This window comes from Taurulus bubalis, assembly GCF_910589615.1.
Source record: "Taurulus bubalis genome assembly, chromosome: 1".
NCBI lineage: Eukaryota > Metazoa > Chordata > Actinopteri > Perciformes > Cottidae > Taurulus > Taurulus bubalis.
Genome location: NC_136589.1, coordinates 31927399 through 31947010, shown reverse-complemented (window position 1 = coordinate 31947010; position 19612 = coordinate 31927399). Strand labels below are relative to the sequence as shown.

General features: G+C 42.1%; 1 protein-coding gene across 1 annotated transcript; it reads right to left on the bottom strand.

Annotated features, from left to right (window-relative positions):
* Nucleotides 1-4449: 4449 nt before the first annotated feature.
* onecut3b (one cut homeobox 3b) lies at nt 4450-14925 on the bottom strand (the record flags this gene model as incomplete). The annotated part of the gene is made up of 2 exons (XM_079221403.1): nt 4450-4805; nt 13866-14925. The coding sequence occupies 2 exons, from the start codon at nt 14923-14925 to the stop codon at nt 4450-4452; spliced, it is 1416 nt and encodes a 471-aa protein (XP_079077529.1).
* Nucleotides 14926-19612: the final 4687 nt, after the last annotated feature.

The window sequence follows — 19612 nt, the reverse complement described above, 5'->3', positions numbered from 1 at the left end:
CAGATGGCAGCAGAGCTCCACAGTCAGAAACCATCACACAGAAATGAACTAAGTCAGCCAATCGCTTGTTTCTTTATTTGTTTTAGTCAAAACACACAATTTAACCATCCTGGTTTTCACTTGGTGTATCATTTGTCCCAGTTATTACTTGAGTGTCCCTCCACAGGCTGAAGGCAGACCAACGTGACTGACGGACTCACTGTGTTGCTGGGAGGTGAAGATCAGAAGAAAGGCTCTCTGGGCAACGTTCGTGTGTGTGCAGGCATTTGATCAAAATCTTCGATTAGATGTCCACTTAACAAGTCAGATCCCCCCCACCACATACACCTACACCTCCATCGTGGCCGGGGGAGGGTCCCGGGTGCCTCAGCCCCCACTGTAAAGGTCACTCTGCAGAGGTTAAAGGTGACCACACACACATACACTGAGAGCCATCCTTCCTCCTCTCCTCCCATTTCTCTTGTCCAGTCATTTTCTCTGCCCTCCTCCATCACTCTCTTTCTCTCTCTCCTTCTTTTTTGTCTCTGCTCTATTTGAAATTGATTGTCTTCTACCATCACAAAGACACTTGGTTCTGATTGATTGGTAAGGGAAGAGGGAGAGAACATCAACACTGGGTCTTCCAGAGCTCTGAGGTCTGTCAGAAGGAAAAAGGAAACGACGCCATTTTGATGCACTGGAGGAAACCCGCATTTCAGCTGCCTGGCTGTCTGTTTGTTTATGTTTCTACTAAAGCAGAAAAGCACACAGGCGGATCAAATTTAGATTAAATATCGGATGAGCAGAAACACAGGAACAAAACAGAGAAGCTCACTCACACCTGTGTGACGAAACATAGGGCAGGTACAGACATGGAGGTGTAGAGACTATTTCCACACAAAGGGAAGGGTTACAACAGGAAGGGCAGACACACAGATGAAGCTGATACACGTACAAATACACACTTATTTTTGAACAAATACACAAATATTTCATATAAGACAGACCTAAAAAGAATGTTTTTTCCCTGTTTCTCCCCATCTTCACCTGTAGAGGTACAATTCATCCTGCAGTTTATATACATATATATAGTATCCATGCATAAAAGAATTGCTCATCCCAACCATAATGACGGAGGTGCTTTGGTTGGTTCTCTTTTTTTAATATGGAAATCACTTTAACACATTTCGGAAACAATCATTAAACACAAAATAAGCCAAAAAGTGATGCAAAACAGAAATTAGTGCATCTTTTATGTGTCATTTTCACCTTGATCTTGATCACTTTTCTCCATTTCTACGTCTTAACATATATTCATAATCATTTCACTGATTTATTTGTCCTCTACTGCTACATCGTCATATATTATGTCCTTTCTTACCTGATCAATTATTCTTAATCCTCCTTTTAGAGTTTCTCCTAACTCCAAAAAGGACAACGTGCAAACCTACAAACAATAAATTAACCAACTCAAAAAGATGTCAAATGATAAGACGGCTTATACTGCACACACTAATTTAATTTAATTAAATTAACTGAAATAAATAAGTCTTGTAAAAACAAACAATCATTTTTGCTGTGACTTTAATATCACTCCCATAGCTAAACATTGTCATTATTGTTTCACTACATTAACCTTTACAATAAAGATTTGAGGTATATCAAGATGAATTGTCGACACATGCCTGCCTCGTTGTGATGCTACCCTGGACGGAGGGACCAGCAAAGGGTTTTGGATGGGTCGGGGTGACTGGTGGGCTTCATGTGTCTTTTGGAGCTGAAAGGTCTCATCGTTTCTGTACTGATTGATCATCAGTTGCTTGATACAAAGGTTAAAGTTTTAGATGCGAGCCAATGAGAGAGCGGGGTTAGAGGGCTTTGTAAACAATCAAAGACACACACACACACATACACTCGAGTTACAAATTACACAAAAATATCTCTGGTGGGAGTGTGTGTGCATGTGTGTATCGTGGAGAGGACTCTGTGAGATGACATTGTCTCACCAGCATGTAAAAACTTAAACGGTGGTGGTGAACAATATATTTTCCTTCTTTGAGTGAAAATTAAAACAAAAGTGTGTGTTTTATGTCATGGGAACCCACTCCTGTGTTGCTCCCCCTTCACCCTAAACACTGTGTGTGTCTATGTGTGTCTATGTGTGCAGAGCAGTCCAACCCCTGGTTGAAGGAAAAAGGCACTCAACTCTTCCCACATAACAAACACCTCTGTGTATTTGCCATGCAGCACGACTGCTCTGTGGAAGTGTGTATGTGCACTAAGTAGCACATCTGCATGTGTGTGTTTGCATGTGTGTAGTGTTTGCATGTGTGCTCACGTCCCAGGTCCAGTGTGAACACGGCAGGCTTGAAGTATCTTTGGTATCGATGGCTGTGTCACAGTCCACTCTATTCTGTGAGGTAGCCACACCCACACATACAACTGTTCCCATCACTCTCTTGGTCTGAGCTTCAAATATCTGCACTGAAACGTCTTAAGTGAGACCTCCTCCAACAGGGAATCTGTTTTAGTGCACGACCAGAACCCAAACTGTGGAGGAATGTCACATAAATGTTCTGATGATGGGCCTCTGATGCTCCTGCTGCACCCTTCTTCCTCCTGTCTTCTCTCTAATATGATTATCTCCCGCTAGAAGATGCTACACAACAAGTGGCTTTGCCCACCAAATAAATAAAACAAGACACAGAGAAATGAGACGACTCTCATGGTAACCAAAACACAGCATTACCACAGGACAGTCCAGTTCAAAGGGCGCATAGTTCAGAGATCAAGGATCAGGGGCCTTCCATCACACAGGTATTCACAAATATGCACAGTTCATCATTTGTGGTATTCCTTCCTCGTCTGTGCATAAGATCAGTTTATGTTGATTCTTCTTTTTTTCATCTTTAAGTTTTTACATTTTGTCGACAAGGTGCTTCTTTACATAAAGTTGTAGCACAACATAGCACAATAGTCCCAAAAGAGAAACCATGTGTCTATGGTACTATTATTACCCGCATCAGTAGTTAAGGAGGGAGAAATGAAAGAGACACAACATGGGGAGTAGTAAGAGAGTATAGATAAATAGAGAATAGATAAGACGGAGAGAGAAAGAGAGATGAAATTAAACACTATTTACAGTCATTGTGTTTCTTGTCGATCACATCAATGTTTTTCTGAGGTATGGAATAGGCAACGTGCCCGTGTAGTGCTCGCAGCTTGACGGTTGTAATGACACAGGCCAGACGCATGGCGACGGAGCGGGCTGCTCCTGTTCTCTGATTATCATAAAGAGGCAAACATCATTGGCACTCAGGATCCTATATTGTGACATTTGACCTCTGCGTTTGGCCACTAGAACAGAGCAGACCCCCCATCCCTCACCCCTACACTCGGGCACAACACTTTTTAAACGCGGGGAGTGTCACCCCTGTTTGATTGTTCTCCTTTTGTTACCTGAAAATAACCTCTCAAGCGGCTGCACGGTGTATGACCGTGCAGCCGTACAACGAGACAGTTTTAAGAAACAAACATTCAAATGTGTATCAAAGGGTTTGGGAGTAATCGTGTTTTGTCAGTTTGTTTGGTGTTTGCAGGGCTACACATCTGCTTATATGGGGTTTTGGTATCTTTATCCTAATAGAAATCTGCACTGCAGGTTACAGTGTGTTGCGGCCGGCCTGTTGGAGACATGGGCCGTCAACACATGCTCAGAACATGTTTAGATGTGGATTAAATGGACAGCAGGTGGCACTGTTACCCTGACATGGAAGTAGGCCAAATCACTGCAGAAGAATTACACCCCAGGAGCAACACAGCCTGCAGTGATGCAGAGCGGCGAGGTGGTATGTGGTTAACGGGTCAAAGGACCTGTCGGGAGCGTTTCACAGACACTTGACACACAAACGCACCTCTCAATCAGCCTCAGTGTCTGTTACTGAAATGAGGAGTAACAAGACCAACGTGCGGCTGCTCGAGGTTTCCTGCCTTAAAGCTATCTGCTCCCTGTCAAGAGTGAATCTTTGGTGTGTTTACATCCTCACAACCAGCAGAGGTTCCTAAAGCAAAACCCTCCCTTTTCAAGGCTTCAACACAGACCCACATTTAGAGTTATTACAGTTTAGTGTAGATGGATTTTCTTTGGTTTGTTAGGTGGGTGCACTAAGAGCCACGTGTGGTTGTTTGAGGGCAACTTGCTCAAAGCTGCTGGATCTTTGGTTTGAAAAAAGTCACAATTTGAAATGCATGTTAATCCCTATTAGTAACATTCAGATTAAAAGAAATAACATGGATCATTAAGAAGATCTGATTCATCTGCTCAAGTCATCAGCACTCTGAGCAGATGAATCAGATGATTGTCCTGGAGCTACACACCCTGTAGCTCTGCAGGATGATTGGAGTGGTTTAGCGAAAAACATCCCCCCCTCCGTCCTCCAAGTATCTGTTCAACCATCCATCCTGCCACCGTCAGGCCGTAGAGAAAGAGGCGGCAGAGGAGGTACCGGGTAGGGTCGGTGAGTTGTTGTTGTTGCTGTTTCCGTGAGGAGTGTGCACGTGGCCGTGGCCGTGCACCCCATGACTGTGCTCCTCCGTGTCCCAGCGGTCCGTACAGCGGCGGCGTGCGTTCATAAAGAAGTTGGAGACGGTGGAGAGCTCCAGGCCCAGCTGCTGGGAGATGGTGATCTGCATCTCCTTGGAGGGCCGGCGGTTCTCTCTGTAGATGGCTACCAAGGTGCGACGCTGCAGGTCGGTGAAGACCAGTCGTTGCTTCTTTGGCAACTGGTTGCGCTCTCGTCCTCGGTCCTCCTCCTTACGTTTACATGCTGAGAGGGGAAGAGAAGGTGCCAAGGAAAAGAGGGGGGAGGACAGAACAAAAGGAAGGAGTGTCATTGCCATTGAAATACTCAAACTGTTCCTTTAAATTTACTAACAACAAAATAACAAAAATAACACATAATGCATTATATTGCTGCAAGATGAGGTGAGGTGCCTTTAAAAAAACTAATTGTGACATAAAGGGACATGCTGAAGAATGTTCGCAATTAAAATGACTAAAGAGCAAATGAAACGGTGAAACCAAAATGGTTAAAAATGAACTAATGCAGGTGTTGGTGTGCATCGATGTATTTGTGCAATACAAGTTCTACAATTTCAGCCGAATGTCTTTCGTTCCATGTGAAACTGCAGATATACATAATGACTGTCTGGTACAGGGAGAAAGAAAGACATTTGGAGTTGATATTAACATTACATGTAACATAAAGGGAGGGTAACAAACGAGAGAATGGAAAAGTGGAAAGGCAGACAGGAAAGGCACTGAGTCAGTGAGTCGCCACTTATGAGTGAAAGACCAATTCAAACTGATTTTCATATTCTGTAAACTATATATCCTTCAAAGTGGAAAACTGGCCCACCCTTGGGAGCTGTTATGGCCATTACTGTGGCTTTTACAAGTTTCAGCCTTTAAAATGTTGTTTATCTTATATTATTGCTAATTGCTGAAGTACACTAAGAGTTTTTAGATTGATTTCTTACCTTCCAAGCAGTTTTTGCTTTCCATTTATTTCATTGTGGAATGACAATCAACTTGAGGATGTCTAAATATTGCTTGAAAGCTAAGTTGTCTTTGTGTTCTTGACAAAGTCAATAATAGTTTGGAAAACTCTTCCTGTTGTTGTAATCAAGAACACTTGGAGATTTAAGACTCAGTTGTTAAACAGTAATTATTTTTGCACAGAGGAAACAACACACATGTTTGATTTAATAATACTTTCCAGCAGGCGAGTATCAACTTCTAGATGTCCAACTAGCCTTAAATGCTACACAAAGGATAGTGTATTTAATTTCCCCTGTTAACATCTGTTGTTGAACGTGAATTAAAATGTATAAAGTAAATAAAATAAACGAACATTAATGAGGCTAATTGTTCATCGGGATGGATTCCCTATGTCAAGCAAGTTTTAAATCTCTACAAGTTGATTTTTTTGTGCAGTGAAATGATCTGAAAGCAACGGCCGCCTGGAGGATAGGAAATCAATCTAAAAACTACAGAAGGCTTTGAAATGGTCATCAGTAATTTAAAGTAGGTTGCATGGGCTACGACATGCAACACATCATTGGGTCATTTAAAGTGTAGGCTACGCTACGGTGTCGAAACGTGTGTGTGTTAATTGTTGTGTGAAGTATATGCTATAGGTTTCATTGTATTCTCTTGTTCTAATGATACAGATCTAAAAAAAAAAATTTAAAAAAGGTTATTGTGGGTAAAAAAAAGCCTGGTTTACATTGTGGGTCTGTGTCTTGTTGAAACCGTAGGAGCGTGATGTGAAATGCTGACAAAGAAGCGGAGTGCCGCGCCTGGATGCACCGTCAGTATACCGGCTGTAGCTGTGGAGACTGAAGGAAGTCTGTTCTGTTCTGCTGCCCTAAAAAGCTGCAATGATTGATTTTCCGCGGTTTTCTCCTGAACACGTGGTCCAGTAATCAGGGCTCCCTTCCCCACCCGATCGATCCCCATCGATCCGCGAGACCGAGGTGTGTGTGTGTGTGTGTGTGTGTGTGTGTGTGTGTGTGTGTGTGTGTGTGTGTGTGTGTGTGTGTGTGTGTGTGTGTGTGTGTGCCTTGCCTCGCATTGGGGAGTATAGCTCGGGAGCGCGCTTTGTGACAGACAGATGGAGAAGAAATTGTTTATCTGTGGAAGAACAAAGGAGATGTGGCGGAAAAGAGGTAGTCATCCAGTCTGTGAGAGGACAAAGGAATGTCTTTCATATTAGGCTACGTCACTGATTGTTTTTTTTTTTTCAAGTGTGCTCGCGTGCATGAGATTGTGGTCTGCGGGCTTGCATGAAAGAAACAAACAAAGTGAGGAATTGTATTCATCCCAGGCGTGGGGTGTTTGTGCACGTGTAGGGGAGGAAGGGAGAAAAATAGGAAAGGGTGAGGGGATATAAGGAGGGAGTGAGGGGAGAAAGGCTGCAGTGTGGAGGTGATGTATGCAAATGATTGATGACTTTATAGCAGGTGTAGACAACAGCAGTAAACAGATTTGACTGTGGGGGGAGATCAATAAGAATGTGCACATGTGTATGCATGCCTGTGTGTGAGCGTGCATGTTTGAATTGCCATTGTTCGTGCTTTGTTACTGCAAGCAAAGCATAATTAAGATGTTTTCCTGCAGAGTGTATATGTTTGTCCCTGCATTAGAGCCTCCACAGATACCTCCTGGACTTCTTCAACTGTTTCCCTCTAGTTGTTTTTCTCAATTGTTTTAATTTGCCCTCAGATTGATAGCTCCCATATTGATTGATCCTCACTTCAGAACCATTCCATGGAACGTTTATTCAATTGGTTCAGGCCCAGCCATGCCAGAATCTTCTCGCGGCTCTCTAAGTGCTGTCTCAAACCAAACTCAATACTCCCTAATGTAATGACTGAATGCTAGTGCTAATATAGTGATAATTTAATATGTAATGTCTGTTTTCGAACAACTTGTGCTACCAGCCATTTTACAATGCCAACACCACTCTGGTTCTCCTCCATCAGCTGAACTGCAACTGTGAGGCTTGCAGAGCATCACAACCCAACCATGCTAAACCAAGGAGCTATAACACAAAGCCTGGGCCTGGTCAATACATATTTCAGATAATCAATAGATCCATTTAAAATGAAACCCCTAAACATCACCTTCCATGGCAATGAATAGGACCACAGGGAAGGGAAAGAGGGAGCTGCTCATTAAAACACCTCTCTTGAGATGAGAACAGTTGTAGGCTATACTTGCCTCATTACCAAATGGGCTTTTCTGAAGAGACAAGTGGTGACGCTCAGCAGTCTCAAGTGGCACTTGCGTGTGCGTCTCTTTCATATGTCCTGGTGTCAATGATGTTAAAAAGTACTTTGCTTAATCTCAACCTCTCTGATTTAGAGATTAAATCACCGGGTCCTTTAAGATCCGCTCTGCTCTATCATCAAGTGGCTGCTGTTTCTATACGTTACATACTGCAGACTGTGCACTTGTGAAGACGGGAAGAGCAGGTGGACAATGGTTGACTTTTGTCTGTGAGCCTATACAGTATATATGACAGCACAGGGGACAGCTACAGCTAAGAGTGGGCTAGCTCACAAAAAACACTGGATTGAACAACATATTCTGTCCATTTATTTAAGGATCCCCTTCCAGACGAGTTTTAGGACATTCAAAAAATACAGTGTCAGATAAAGTACAATTATCAAAAGTACAATTATCCATTAATAAACTCTTCAAATTGCATACACTCCTTCACAGCCAAATCCAGAATCTATGAATATGCATAATATTTTTCATTTCATTTCAAGGGTTTAATTACCACACACAAGTTGTCTTCACCGAAAGGTCCATTCTAACTTTGGGCGGACTGGAGGCTTCAAGTGTCCACATCACACTTGTATAAATTGCATATTGACCCATGATTGGCTCGGGTGAACACAGACAAACTTTCCCCCTTCAGCAGTTGAAGGAGAAAAGTGTTGAACTCTGCACATGCATCATTCTGCACAGTGAAGCTCAAACATCCAAGTGCAAAATACATGTTTGAATGAAGGGGGGGCTCTAAATGCCCTCCTTAACTTAATATGTAATTATTGAACACATTTGATTATACGTGTTACAGGCTGAATGACTATGCTTCAGACTAATAGGATTTTGGGTGAAGACACTCTGCCTGCTCTGTTTTTAAATGTTAAATGTGCAGGAGTAACATGATATTAGATGTCAGCTTAGGCCTCCCAGGTACAGTGCAAATAAAAAGAGATGAAAACCAATAAGTCACATGGAAAAGGCCATCTATCTATCTACATCCATGTGGTGAAATGACAAAGCAGCTTTGATATCAGGTCAATCCTCAAAAGGCAGAGAAACTAATATAAATAAAAAATTAATTAGATAGAAGTGCAGTATGCTGTGTGTGTGTGTGTGTGTGTGTGTGTGTGTGTGTGTGTGTGTGTGTGTGTGTGTGTGTGTGTGTGCGTGTGCGTGTGCGTGCGTGTGTGTGCGTGTGTGTTGGGGCAGATGGGGCATGAGGAGGCAGACGGTGAACTAACCGCACCGTGCTGCTGCTAGTCGACGCCTGGACGGACGGATGGGATCGGGCTTTGTGTCCGCTGAGACGGGCCCTCTCCCGCCCTGGACGGACTACTGCAGGCGAGAAACAGTTTGGCGTCAATCACTCTCTGTCACACCTCTCAGATGTACGGTTATTGATTGTATTGATCATATTATAGGCCTATTCATTGCTGGGAAAGGAAAACGCCATCAACCCCACCGACATTAACAACACAGCAGCGGCGAAACCAAAGCAACCAGTCCTAAAAGAAAATACTCTCAATTGATTGGGATTGGTTTATTTGAAAGCTTTCGTTTATTTGTCAATGTAAAGCTTGTGTTGTCCTGTTGAGACGAGCGATCGGCCGCTTTACAACCTATCAGATATTGGCTTGTAGTCTATAAACTGTGTTTAATGCCTCTCCCTGTTCTCCTAACCAAACGGTTTACTTTATTTAGCTACTCCAAAACATCTCAGAACAAACTGCCCAATGCAGCTTCCATCAAACATTCGCTGCAAAAGATAATTAAATGAGTTCGCGATGCAAACGAGAAAAAACGAGCCACTGAGGGAAAAGTTAAGAGAAATGTCTGCGGTGTTGAGAAATATAGAATGACTAAGAAACCTTGATTAGACGGATGTTACATTTTCTATGATTCAAATTATAGTTTTAGTGAAGTCACAAACAAGGTCTCTTTATTGTTATTGTCCGAAAGTATTTTGTCTTTATTCATGTTATTATCAGCATGTGGTTGATCGTTTCAGTTTGTATTTGATCCGAACCGGAACAGTGTTGAGCCTGAAATACCATATGTGCGACCTGCTCCCGTTTGAAGGACTATTCATAATGTAGTTGTGCTCTATACCGAAAACCTGTGTGGGGGAGGGGGGGCAGTACATCTTCTTCTTTTTAACGGGTATCATCGTACTGAAGAATTCACTTAATAGAAACGATTCAGTCTGTTTCGGTCAATTGCTAAATTTGCTAAATGGGGGGAAATGTAGCTGTATATGTACACACACACACACACACACACACACACACACACACACACACACACACACACGCACACACACACACACACACACACACACACACACAGCTACAGAGATAATAATGTTGAAAACGTGTCTGTGTGATTCATTTACTTAAGTAAATAAAGTTGATGTTGAAAAGTTAAAGACTAATTTAATCCTGACTAATCAGATTAATCAGCACCTTTAACACCAATCTGCTGCTGAGATCAGGAGGCCTTTTCCAAACTGGCACGAGGCAATTAGTGAAGTTTTACCAAAGTAAGACTGTGCTCCAAATTACTAAAGTACTACAAATTAAGAGCTTGGATATGGAGATGCATCACATTAACAGTCTTATGATCTGCCTGCTTATATTTGTATAATTATTATTTATTCATATTTATTATGAGACATGTTTACTCAATAGCAGGCAGTGGAGAGATGTGAGGGATCACGATGATATGTAAGGCTTCAACATTTAGTTCCCATTCCTTTTTTTAAATGAATGTTGCAGCCCTGCATCCTATGCATGACCATACAGTTTGATGAAGTTAAAATAATGAGACATGATTGATCATAATGTGGGCTTGGTCATATAACTGCCACTAATATATTTTCATCAGTTGTATGTCAAATAGTTCATGTACTGTTGTTTTGCAGTTTGCATTTCTACATTATGTTGTGGTATATTTTTATATTTCCCGAGGTCCAGACACATTCATTCTCATTCATACTGAGTGTCAAAATATTTGTCTCCAGTGGGCCAAAGTGAGTTCTGTCTGTTACAGAGCGAGAGATGACCGGAGAGCAGAAATGAAATAAGGGTGGAAGGCAACTGATCTGCTTTGCTGATGCTGGTACAGAGCCAGGCGAGAAAGAAGGGGGAGGAAGGAGAAAAGGCAGCGAGAGAGAGAGAGAAAGAGAGAGAGAGAGAGAATGAGAGAGTCGAAGAGAGCAGAGGAGAGGAAATCAATACCGATTCAGAGTGAGTCAGATAAGCCTGAACAATGTATAGTGCAGACACACTCTATAAACCAGTCACACACACATGTGCGTGTGTAAGCACTCACACAGACACACACACACTTGCACACACACACACTTGCACACACACACACACACACACACACACACACACACACACACACACACACGCACTGGTTGAAATGTGCTTGCATGCCTCCATAAAGGCGCATTACAAACCCCATAAAGCATTGCAACCTTTAAAATCAAATGACATCACAACCTTGGATTGCTTTGAAGATTCGCTGACATGAGCAGAAAGCACTCATTACGACGACTCGATAGCAACTGGACGCTCTGGTGCTCTTTGTCTACTGTAAGAAGCTCTTAAGCTCTGATCTTTTAATGTTTGTTCAAATACCAGCCTCCCTGATCTCACTACAAATATTGCAGTTCTTTTGTTTCATATTGTCAGACAGGCTTCTGTTTCCAGCCTCATAATGTGTTTTTTCTTTTTCAGCACTGGAAGTCTACACCATACTTGTTGGTGTCAGATCAGTGCTGTTGGTATTTCACAGGATGTTTTGGGGCGTAAACAGAATTCTTCAAAACCACTTACACGCTCTGTGCCATGGTGTTTAGGTGTGTGGTCCTCAGCTGTTAACCACAGATTTGACTTTGCTTGCCTAGAAGATGCTGTTACAAGCTCTAACACCACCGTTCTCTGCTTCTCTCTTTTTTCCCCTCTCCCCTTCATCTCCCTTATACTTATCAATTATTAAGGTTGGTATTGATCCTTTCCCTATCCTGCCTCTATCTGGCTGTTCACACAAAGACCAAACCAGCCTGCCCTCACTCAATCAATGGCATCTGCCCGCTCTTTTCCCACATGTCAGTTTTGCTTTTCTCGCTTTTGCTCTTAAGTCGGGCTGAATGAAGTTTTGTACATCCAAACTAGTCCATTCGGATTCTTAAGAAATATGAGAAACCACAGATTGATATTAATCTTTCATGCCACAAGCAAGTTTGATGGGCATTAAAAGATGGGTCTGGTGAGAGAGCAGAGACAGTGGAAAATGGATGTGTGTTGTTTGACTTTATGAAACAGCTCTTATTCATCCTCGTCCTCCAGGCGATGATTATTTTTTGTTTTGTTTTGTTCTGTGGCGCTGGTCTCCTGAAGCCAAACAACCTGCCTGCCTGTTGCCACGTTAACCATGTGAAAGATTAGTGATATTATTGCCATATGCTGCAGAGAAAGAGAGAGAGAGAGAGAGAGAGAGAGAGAGAGAGAGAGAGAGAGAGAGAGAGAGAGAGAGAGAGAGAGAGAGAACACCAGGGAGTGGGAGAGGAGGGGGTTGGAAAGGGGAAACGGCCTTATTGATCTCCTATGTGCAAAGCCAGGCAAACACAGAGAGGACAGAGCTACACTATTAATGACACTCACAGCCTCAGCTACTAATCCTCATCTACCCATCTATCTATCTATCTATCTATCTATCTATCTATCTATCTATCTATCTATCTATCTATCTATCTATCTATCTATCTATCTCTATCTCAGGTTAAACCCCCTCTGATTCAACGTTTTAAAACATAGGAATCAGGCCCCCTATTTATCACTTATGTAAATACACTGCATCCTGTTAAATATAATGTTGTCGTCCATGAACTGCGATGGATTAGAATCTGGAAAAGAAGGATATCAACGGTATAACTGTGATTCACTTTAGTGTGATACTCGATGGATATCTTCTGAGTTATGAAAAACAACAATGGCAGAATCACATAGTGTTGTGCAGCATTCTCAATTCTCATTATTCTCATATTCAAGATCAGAAAAATATGTATCGTCTATATGTTCGTATCTGTACTGGTCCCTGTTAGCACTCCCCATCCCAGTTGCAATCAATATTTCATCAGAACAATTTTGGTTTATGGTTTCCTTTATTTTGGAGGACCCGATTTTCAGTAGCAGGCTATAGCCTAAATCATGTGTTTAAGGTTTTATTTTTTTTACATCTGTTATTATAGGAATTGTGTCCTGTATGATCAGTGTTTTGCAGATTTAATCCAATTAAATGATGATAACAGAACTGGAAGAAGCGCCTGTCTTGCATCACACCAGCGATCATACCTGTCTATTTTCTAAATTTAGAGCTTTTACACGGCCGGAGAGACCGTGCATGTGGTTATTGCGTCTTTCAGCTCCGATACGGGTATTGATCTGTGTGCAACATTTTAAAAGGAGAGTGGGAACTGGCGTATTGATCAGGCAACCTGGGGTCACCCCGCTTCTCCCGCGCAACTAGTTGGCCCATGTAACCCCACCACCGCTGTGTGTTTGTAGTCGGACAGAGAGAGGGAGAAAAAAGGCGTCGTGGGAGGGCAACTATTTGGAGGTTTATTGTGAATCAATGGCGATTTGCTTTGAGCCGATCAAAAATATAGACCTGCAATGTAGTCTACAAAAGCCCGCGTGAACGCAAATGTTTACGCCGAAAACAACAATTAAATGATTTCGTGTATAGAGTTATAAATGCACTGTTATTCAACTACAATCTATATTTGTTTCAGGTTTGTTGAAATAAAGATATCATTTTAGTGGTGAAGCTGCTGTGCCTCCGCGCGCTCTGTTTTAATCGGTTGAACTGTCCGTGGTGCTGAATCTTTCAGGCCTGCGCAAGTTCAATGGGCCTGATAACAAACAGCCTGATTTGGACAACAAAACCGACGGAAGGTGGCCGGCCTGTTACTCTAAGATGGATACATTTCATTGTGAAATAATAATATGAATAATAAAGGGACAGTAGCCCATCTTACCAGCCAGCCGGAGAGCAGACATCCGTTGAAACTCAGGCTCCTGCAGCCACTTCCACATCCTCCTGAAGGTCTCCCGGCCTGACTTGAGCTTACTCCAGGGTTTGGGGTTCCGTAGCAGGTCTGAGAGGGTTCCCTGCGACCGGCTCAAGATCCTCTGGGCGAATATGGCCTGAGGGATGGAGTACCGCTTTAACTCGGCCGTTATCCGCTGAGCAACCTCCTTTGTGTTGATTTCTTCCCCCTGCATGCCTGTTCCTGCCTGCCCGGCTCCGTGGCCGTGCCTCTCTCGGTCCCCCAGCATCACCGCGCCGTTCGCCTGTGAGTGGAGGTGACTGTGCGGGTGGTGGTGCATGCCGTTGAGGTTGGAGATCATACCGTGGCCGTGGCCCCCTAAACTCCTAGCTAGGTGCTCTTGGTCACTTCGGGACAGCATGGAGGCGTGGGACTCAAACCCTGACACCGGGGAGAGCATCTTGCCGTCGGTGGAGAGGTGTGCGCTCGGACCGTAGGCTGACAGCGGCTGCTGGGAGTTGTGCAAAGAACCCAGCCCGCTGGACAGCGGGGAGAGCGAGCTGTGACCCATACCGGACACGGACATCTCTTTGGGGTAGTGGCTGTAAAGATTGCCCATGGAGGCGAGCCCCCGGTGGTCGTCCCGCATCAGCGTGAAGCTGCCGCTGACGTTCCCGGCGGAGAGTCGTTGATGGGCGGCGGCATGATGGTGTGAGTGCGGGTGGTGAAACTTATCCGAGACGGTGGATATTGGAGGTAAATGCTGCAGAGGGGTCAGTGTGGTGTACGTGTTACTAAGGCTCATCCCGGTCTCGCACATGCTGATGGACGGGTGCAGGTGTCCGGACAGCGACGGATCTGTCCGGTAGTCCCCGCCGGAGCCCTCCAGGAGTGAGGCCATGCCGGAGACCATGGCTGACCGCGCACCGGGAGTATGCGAGACCAGATTCCGGGGAGACGGCGACGGTCGCCCGTGCGGAGAGCCCATGAGGTCTCCCACCTGGGAGTGCGAGGAGACGCTGTGAAGGTTCTCCATGGTGAGCTCCATTGCTGGAAGGATATGAGTTCCCCTGTCCCACCCTCTCCCCCTGTCTCTACCTCTCGCTCCGGTCTCTCACGCTCACTCAGAGACGCGCTCCCTAGCCCTCCTGGAGAGATGCAATTACCAAACCGTTTGAATGCCAATCCATTGATCACAACTCTCCCGATCAATTCGGTGTAGTCAGATAAGTTCTGATGTTCCGAGGAAGGTGCAGAACCGAGCGTCTCCGCGGCGCCGTAGCGCTTTATGCATGCATGTGGTTAGGAGCTCTCCAGGGCTGTATCTCATCTCTGGTCCAACAGCGCTTCCACTAAGAGCAGGCTGAGCCGCGTGTCAGAGAGATGGGAGCGCGCCCATATTTTAAATGTGGGGCGGGTACGAGCAGAGTTCTTTTTAAAAAGTCTTCCTCACTGATGAAAAAACGTCCGGGGAAATCACAACGTCTCACAACGGATAACTCACAGTTATAAACTAACATACATATCTTTTTTTATTTTTTAGAAGTTGTATATTTCAAATAGCATCTGCAGCTGTACACACGCACACACACACACACACACACACACACACACACACACACACACACACACACACACACACACACACACACACACACACACACACACACACCACACACACATGACAATCAAACAGGTGATGGTCTGACGTGAATATGTGTAAAATACAGTCAGTATCAGTTTCCGGATACAGGAGCTCCTTACAGATAAACTTTGTTTTCCCACGGACTGTATGGTTTTGCATTTATGCGCTTAGTGATAAACCTGATCGAAGTATTGATTGACAGAGATTAACGACGTGGCGCAGGCCGGTAAGGGGGGTTGTGAGGAGGTGAAGGAGGTCACAAAGTGAGTTAGGATCCCAACGCTGCAGACCAATGAGAAAACAACCCACTGGTTGTGGTTTGTGCGAAGTTCAGCAAGGTTAGAGATGAAGTTCAGTGTGTGATTTCATCTGCTTAGAACAATTGTTTCCAAAAAAAATATTGTACACTATATTTTTCATATGATACACCAAAAGTGAAAAGTGGACTTTTAGCCTTACAGAGCAAGATGTTTTCAATTAAATGGAATTCATAACATTGATAAAACCCATAACCTTTACATTAATAAATAGACAATATCCTCATGACTTCTAATATATGTCATGTTAAATCATTCGTTTGCATCACCAGGAATGTGTAATATAAAAATGTAAATAATTCGCGTTTGACCAATGCCATTAAAGGATACAATAATAACATCATTCATAATGCAATATCATTAATATAATAATAAATAATAATAATTGTAATATAAGCTTATATTTCTTGTGTTGTGTACTAAACATTAGTTTTTATTTATTTTGCAGACAGTCAGATATTGTTTATCAGTGTGTTCTGTCAAAGCTCTCATGCTCCAACCCTGTCTCCTAAAAATTACGTTCCCCTATGCTTGGGGAGCAGATCACCCTGATGCATGTTGGTGCCATGCGCTTCTTCAACCACGGCTGTGTGTGTGTGTGTGTGTGTGTGTGTGTGTGTGTGTGTGTGTGTGTGTGTGTGTGTGTGTGTGTGTGTGTGTGTGTGTGTGTGTGTGTGTGTGTGTGTGTATTAAGGACATTTATGAAGTAGTTTTGGCAATTTGTTGTGTTAAATAGTCTATTTTTCTTTTTAAAAATTCTAGAATAATTTTTAAATTGTTCTCAGTGATTTAGTTTGCTGCACATGGCAAATTAAGTAATTACATCGAAAAGAAAGATATTTAAAGTAATTTTCTTTACTATTAAGTTTGTTTATTAACCATTAACAGAACTGAATATTCACAGAAAGAAAGACAGCCTGCCTTTAATTCAACCGTGACAATGGGTCAGCCAAAGTAGCCCACTAAATAAAGCTAAAAGAGCTTTTTAGAAAAGGATGTTTTACAACGTAGTCAATACTTTGAATTAATTGAAACAAGGCAATTAAATAATAGTCCTTGCCATTAAATACTGAACTATGCTCCAAAGGGCACCAACATATGTGTTCGTTCTTTTTATAAACCTGAAATAAACCTAAATATAATTTTCAATATGAGGCTTATTTTTTAAGAATTAAAGAGCATAATGAGCAGACACCGCACACACACACACACACACACACACACACACACACACACACACACACACACACACACACACGCACACACACACACACACACAGCAAATGTAATTGTCTGAGCGACGGGCCTCCTGTCGTTTACGCCAAAATAAACCATAAAGATAAAGACTGGGACGAATCTTATTAATTGCACTTTTTCAGAATTTTTTTTTGGCCAGATTTTAATGACGAATTCATGAGGTGACTTTTTTTATTTTAAAACCAAGCATAACCTGTGAATTCAACCGGAAAAGTCCATTCTAACTGTTATTCCCGGATATCATAAAGCTGCATGGTTTGGCTGTTTCCCCTAAAGTTCAGAAATAGATCGCCGCGTTCGATTTATTGATCATCGATCGCTTCCATCTAGCTCGGCGTTGTTTCTTAAACACAGAGGCATTTGTGTGAGATCGTTTCTGTGTTTAGGCGTTGACCTGTAACACATGAATGACGGACACCAGGTATATGTTGAATACAAAAAATAAACGTCAGCTGTGTAGTTTTATTATCTTATTGAGCAAAAGGCCGTTAAAAACGTGGGCTTCCTCCTCTCTTAAATAAATTGATAAAAAAAATATCCGCGTGGGCCTGTAATTTAGCTTCTTTCTCTGACGTGGTTCACAGGCGCGAAGTCATTTTGATGATGATAATGAAAACAACACATTCTTCCTCTTTATTTAATCAATCATCGTCCGTCCTATTTGTTACAGTAACACGACAAACTGATCGTTTTGGTTTTGCATTGGGCTTAACACATTTCTCTGCACTTCAAGGCTATTATCGTGGTTTTCCCGCGACGATAATACACGTATTTGTAATTGTGAAAGGCAGATTAAATGTCATTTGATATGAGGTGAGATTCGAGTGTGACATAAAGCAATATAACAGTGCATCGATCATTTATTTATTTACCTATATTTAATTTAAATATCGGCAGAATGAGGGGTAGATTTTTTTTTGTGTCCTACCTTTCAATGTTTGCATTTCTTCAGTATTTTCCATAATTCACAGTCACCCTGTCTGCAAAATTCGCCACCTTCGTTTTAGAGAGAGACTGATGATTTGTAGCAAAATATAATGATCAACATCTAACAAGCTCATTCAAAACATTTAAAGATGTTTCCTCTTGGTCGTCAACATGTGCTGAAGTGCACTGCAAGTATCATTAGAGGACACTGCAGCTTATTTATGTGCAAATAGCTGACAATAAGTCCGATCTGCTTATTTGCTGTCTAGCCAATTTAACACATGGAATTGATTGCATGTTTTACAAAAAGAATACCAAAATGGATTGAGACGGTGTGTAACGTAAAGTGTGACGTAATATGTTGGCGAGAAAGACGAATGCTTAATTAATTGAAACATTAATACATTACAAGAAATGGCCTAGAGCAACCACAAACGTTTTCTGCAGACTCAAGCGTTCCACATATTTGTTTAAAAATATACATTTATAAATAATAAATTAAGTCAAACATGGATTTACTTTTTTATTTTATTTTCCCCACATAGAGCTGCACATTTATAAGATTCATGTCACATTTATTTGTGTTATGTATTTAATCAAAGCATCCTAAATATTTCACTGTGTATATATTAATGGGAAATATTGTGTGTTTTAAAGGCATTAAAGGGAAATTCTGCTTTTTTAATGTTCAATGAGTCAATACAACACATGGTACAGTTTGGATTTTAATTAGTCTTTTACTGCAACAAGAACATAATTAAAAAAGTTGTTAAATATCCAGTGTTTTGTATGAGACCTGACACATAAGATATTACAGATTTGTAAAGCATCATCTGAGTGATGTATAGTGGATATTTACATTGCCATTGTATGAAGTGAGAACTCTGAAAACACAATCTATTCTCAGCTTTTTTAAGATTAAATAATACAAGTCACTGTAATCTAATAAAGCTGACCAATAAGGAAGGTAAACAATATTACAGATAGTATAAAAGAGTATTCTTACATCTGCGCTGTGATTATGAAAGAATGAAAACACATCAGACATCAATTAAAGTAAATATTGTTAGATGTGTCACTCTCTGCGTATTGTAAGTCAAGACGATAACAACATATATTCTTTCTTAGTAGTTTTGTTGTTTGTTTAGCATTTCACTGCATAGAGACGGTGACATTTTCATTAATCATATCTCTTTATCAACTGAAAATGCACAGCAGTACAACTTCTCCAGCATCCATATCCTCTCAGACACCGGTTGCTAAGTAACAGAAGGAGAGATGTATTGAGACAGAATAGTCAATCAATTCAATGTGTGTGTGTGTGTGTGTGTGTGTGTGTGTGTGTGTGTGTGTGTGTGTGTGTGTGTGTGTGTGTGTGTGTGTGTGTGTGTGTGTGTGTGAGAGAGAGAGAGAGAGAGAGAGAGTATTGCACTGCTATATTGTTTTTGCAGTTCACTGTATGTCTATGAGTCAGAATATATGTGAGTATTTGAATCAACCCTTTTTCCTCAGCAATTACATATTGGAAAGTAGATTACAATATAATGGATCAGATCACAAATTATAGGATAGTTTCCCACACTTGTCAT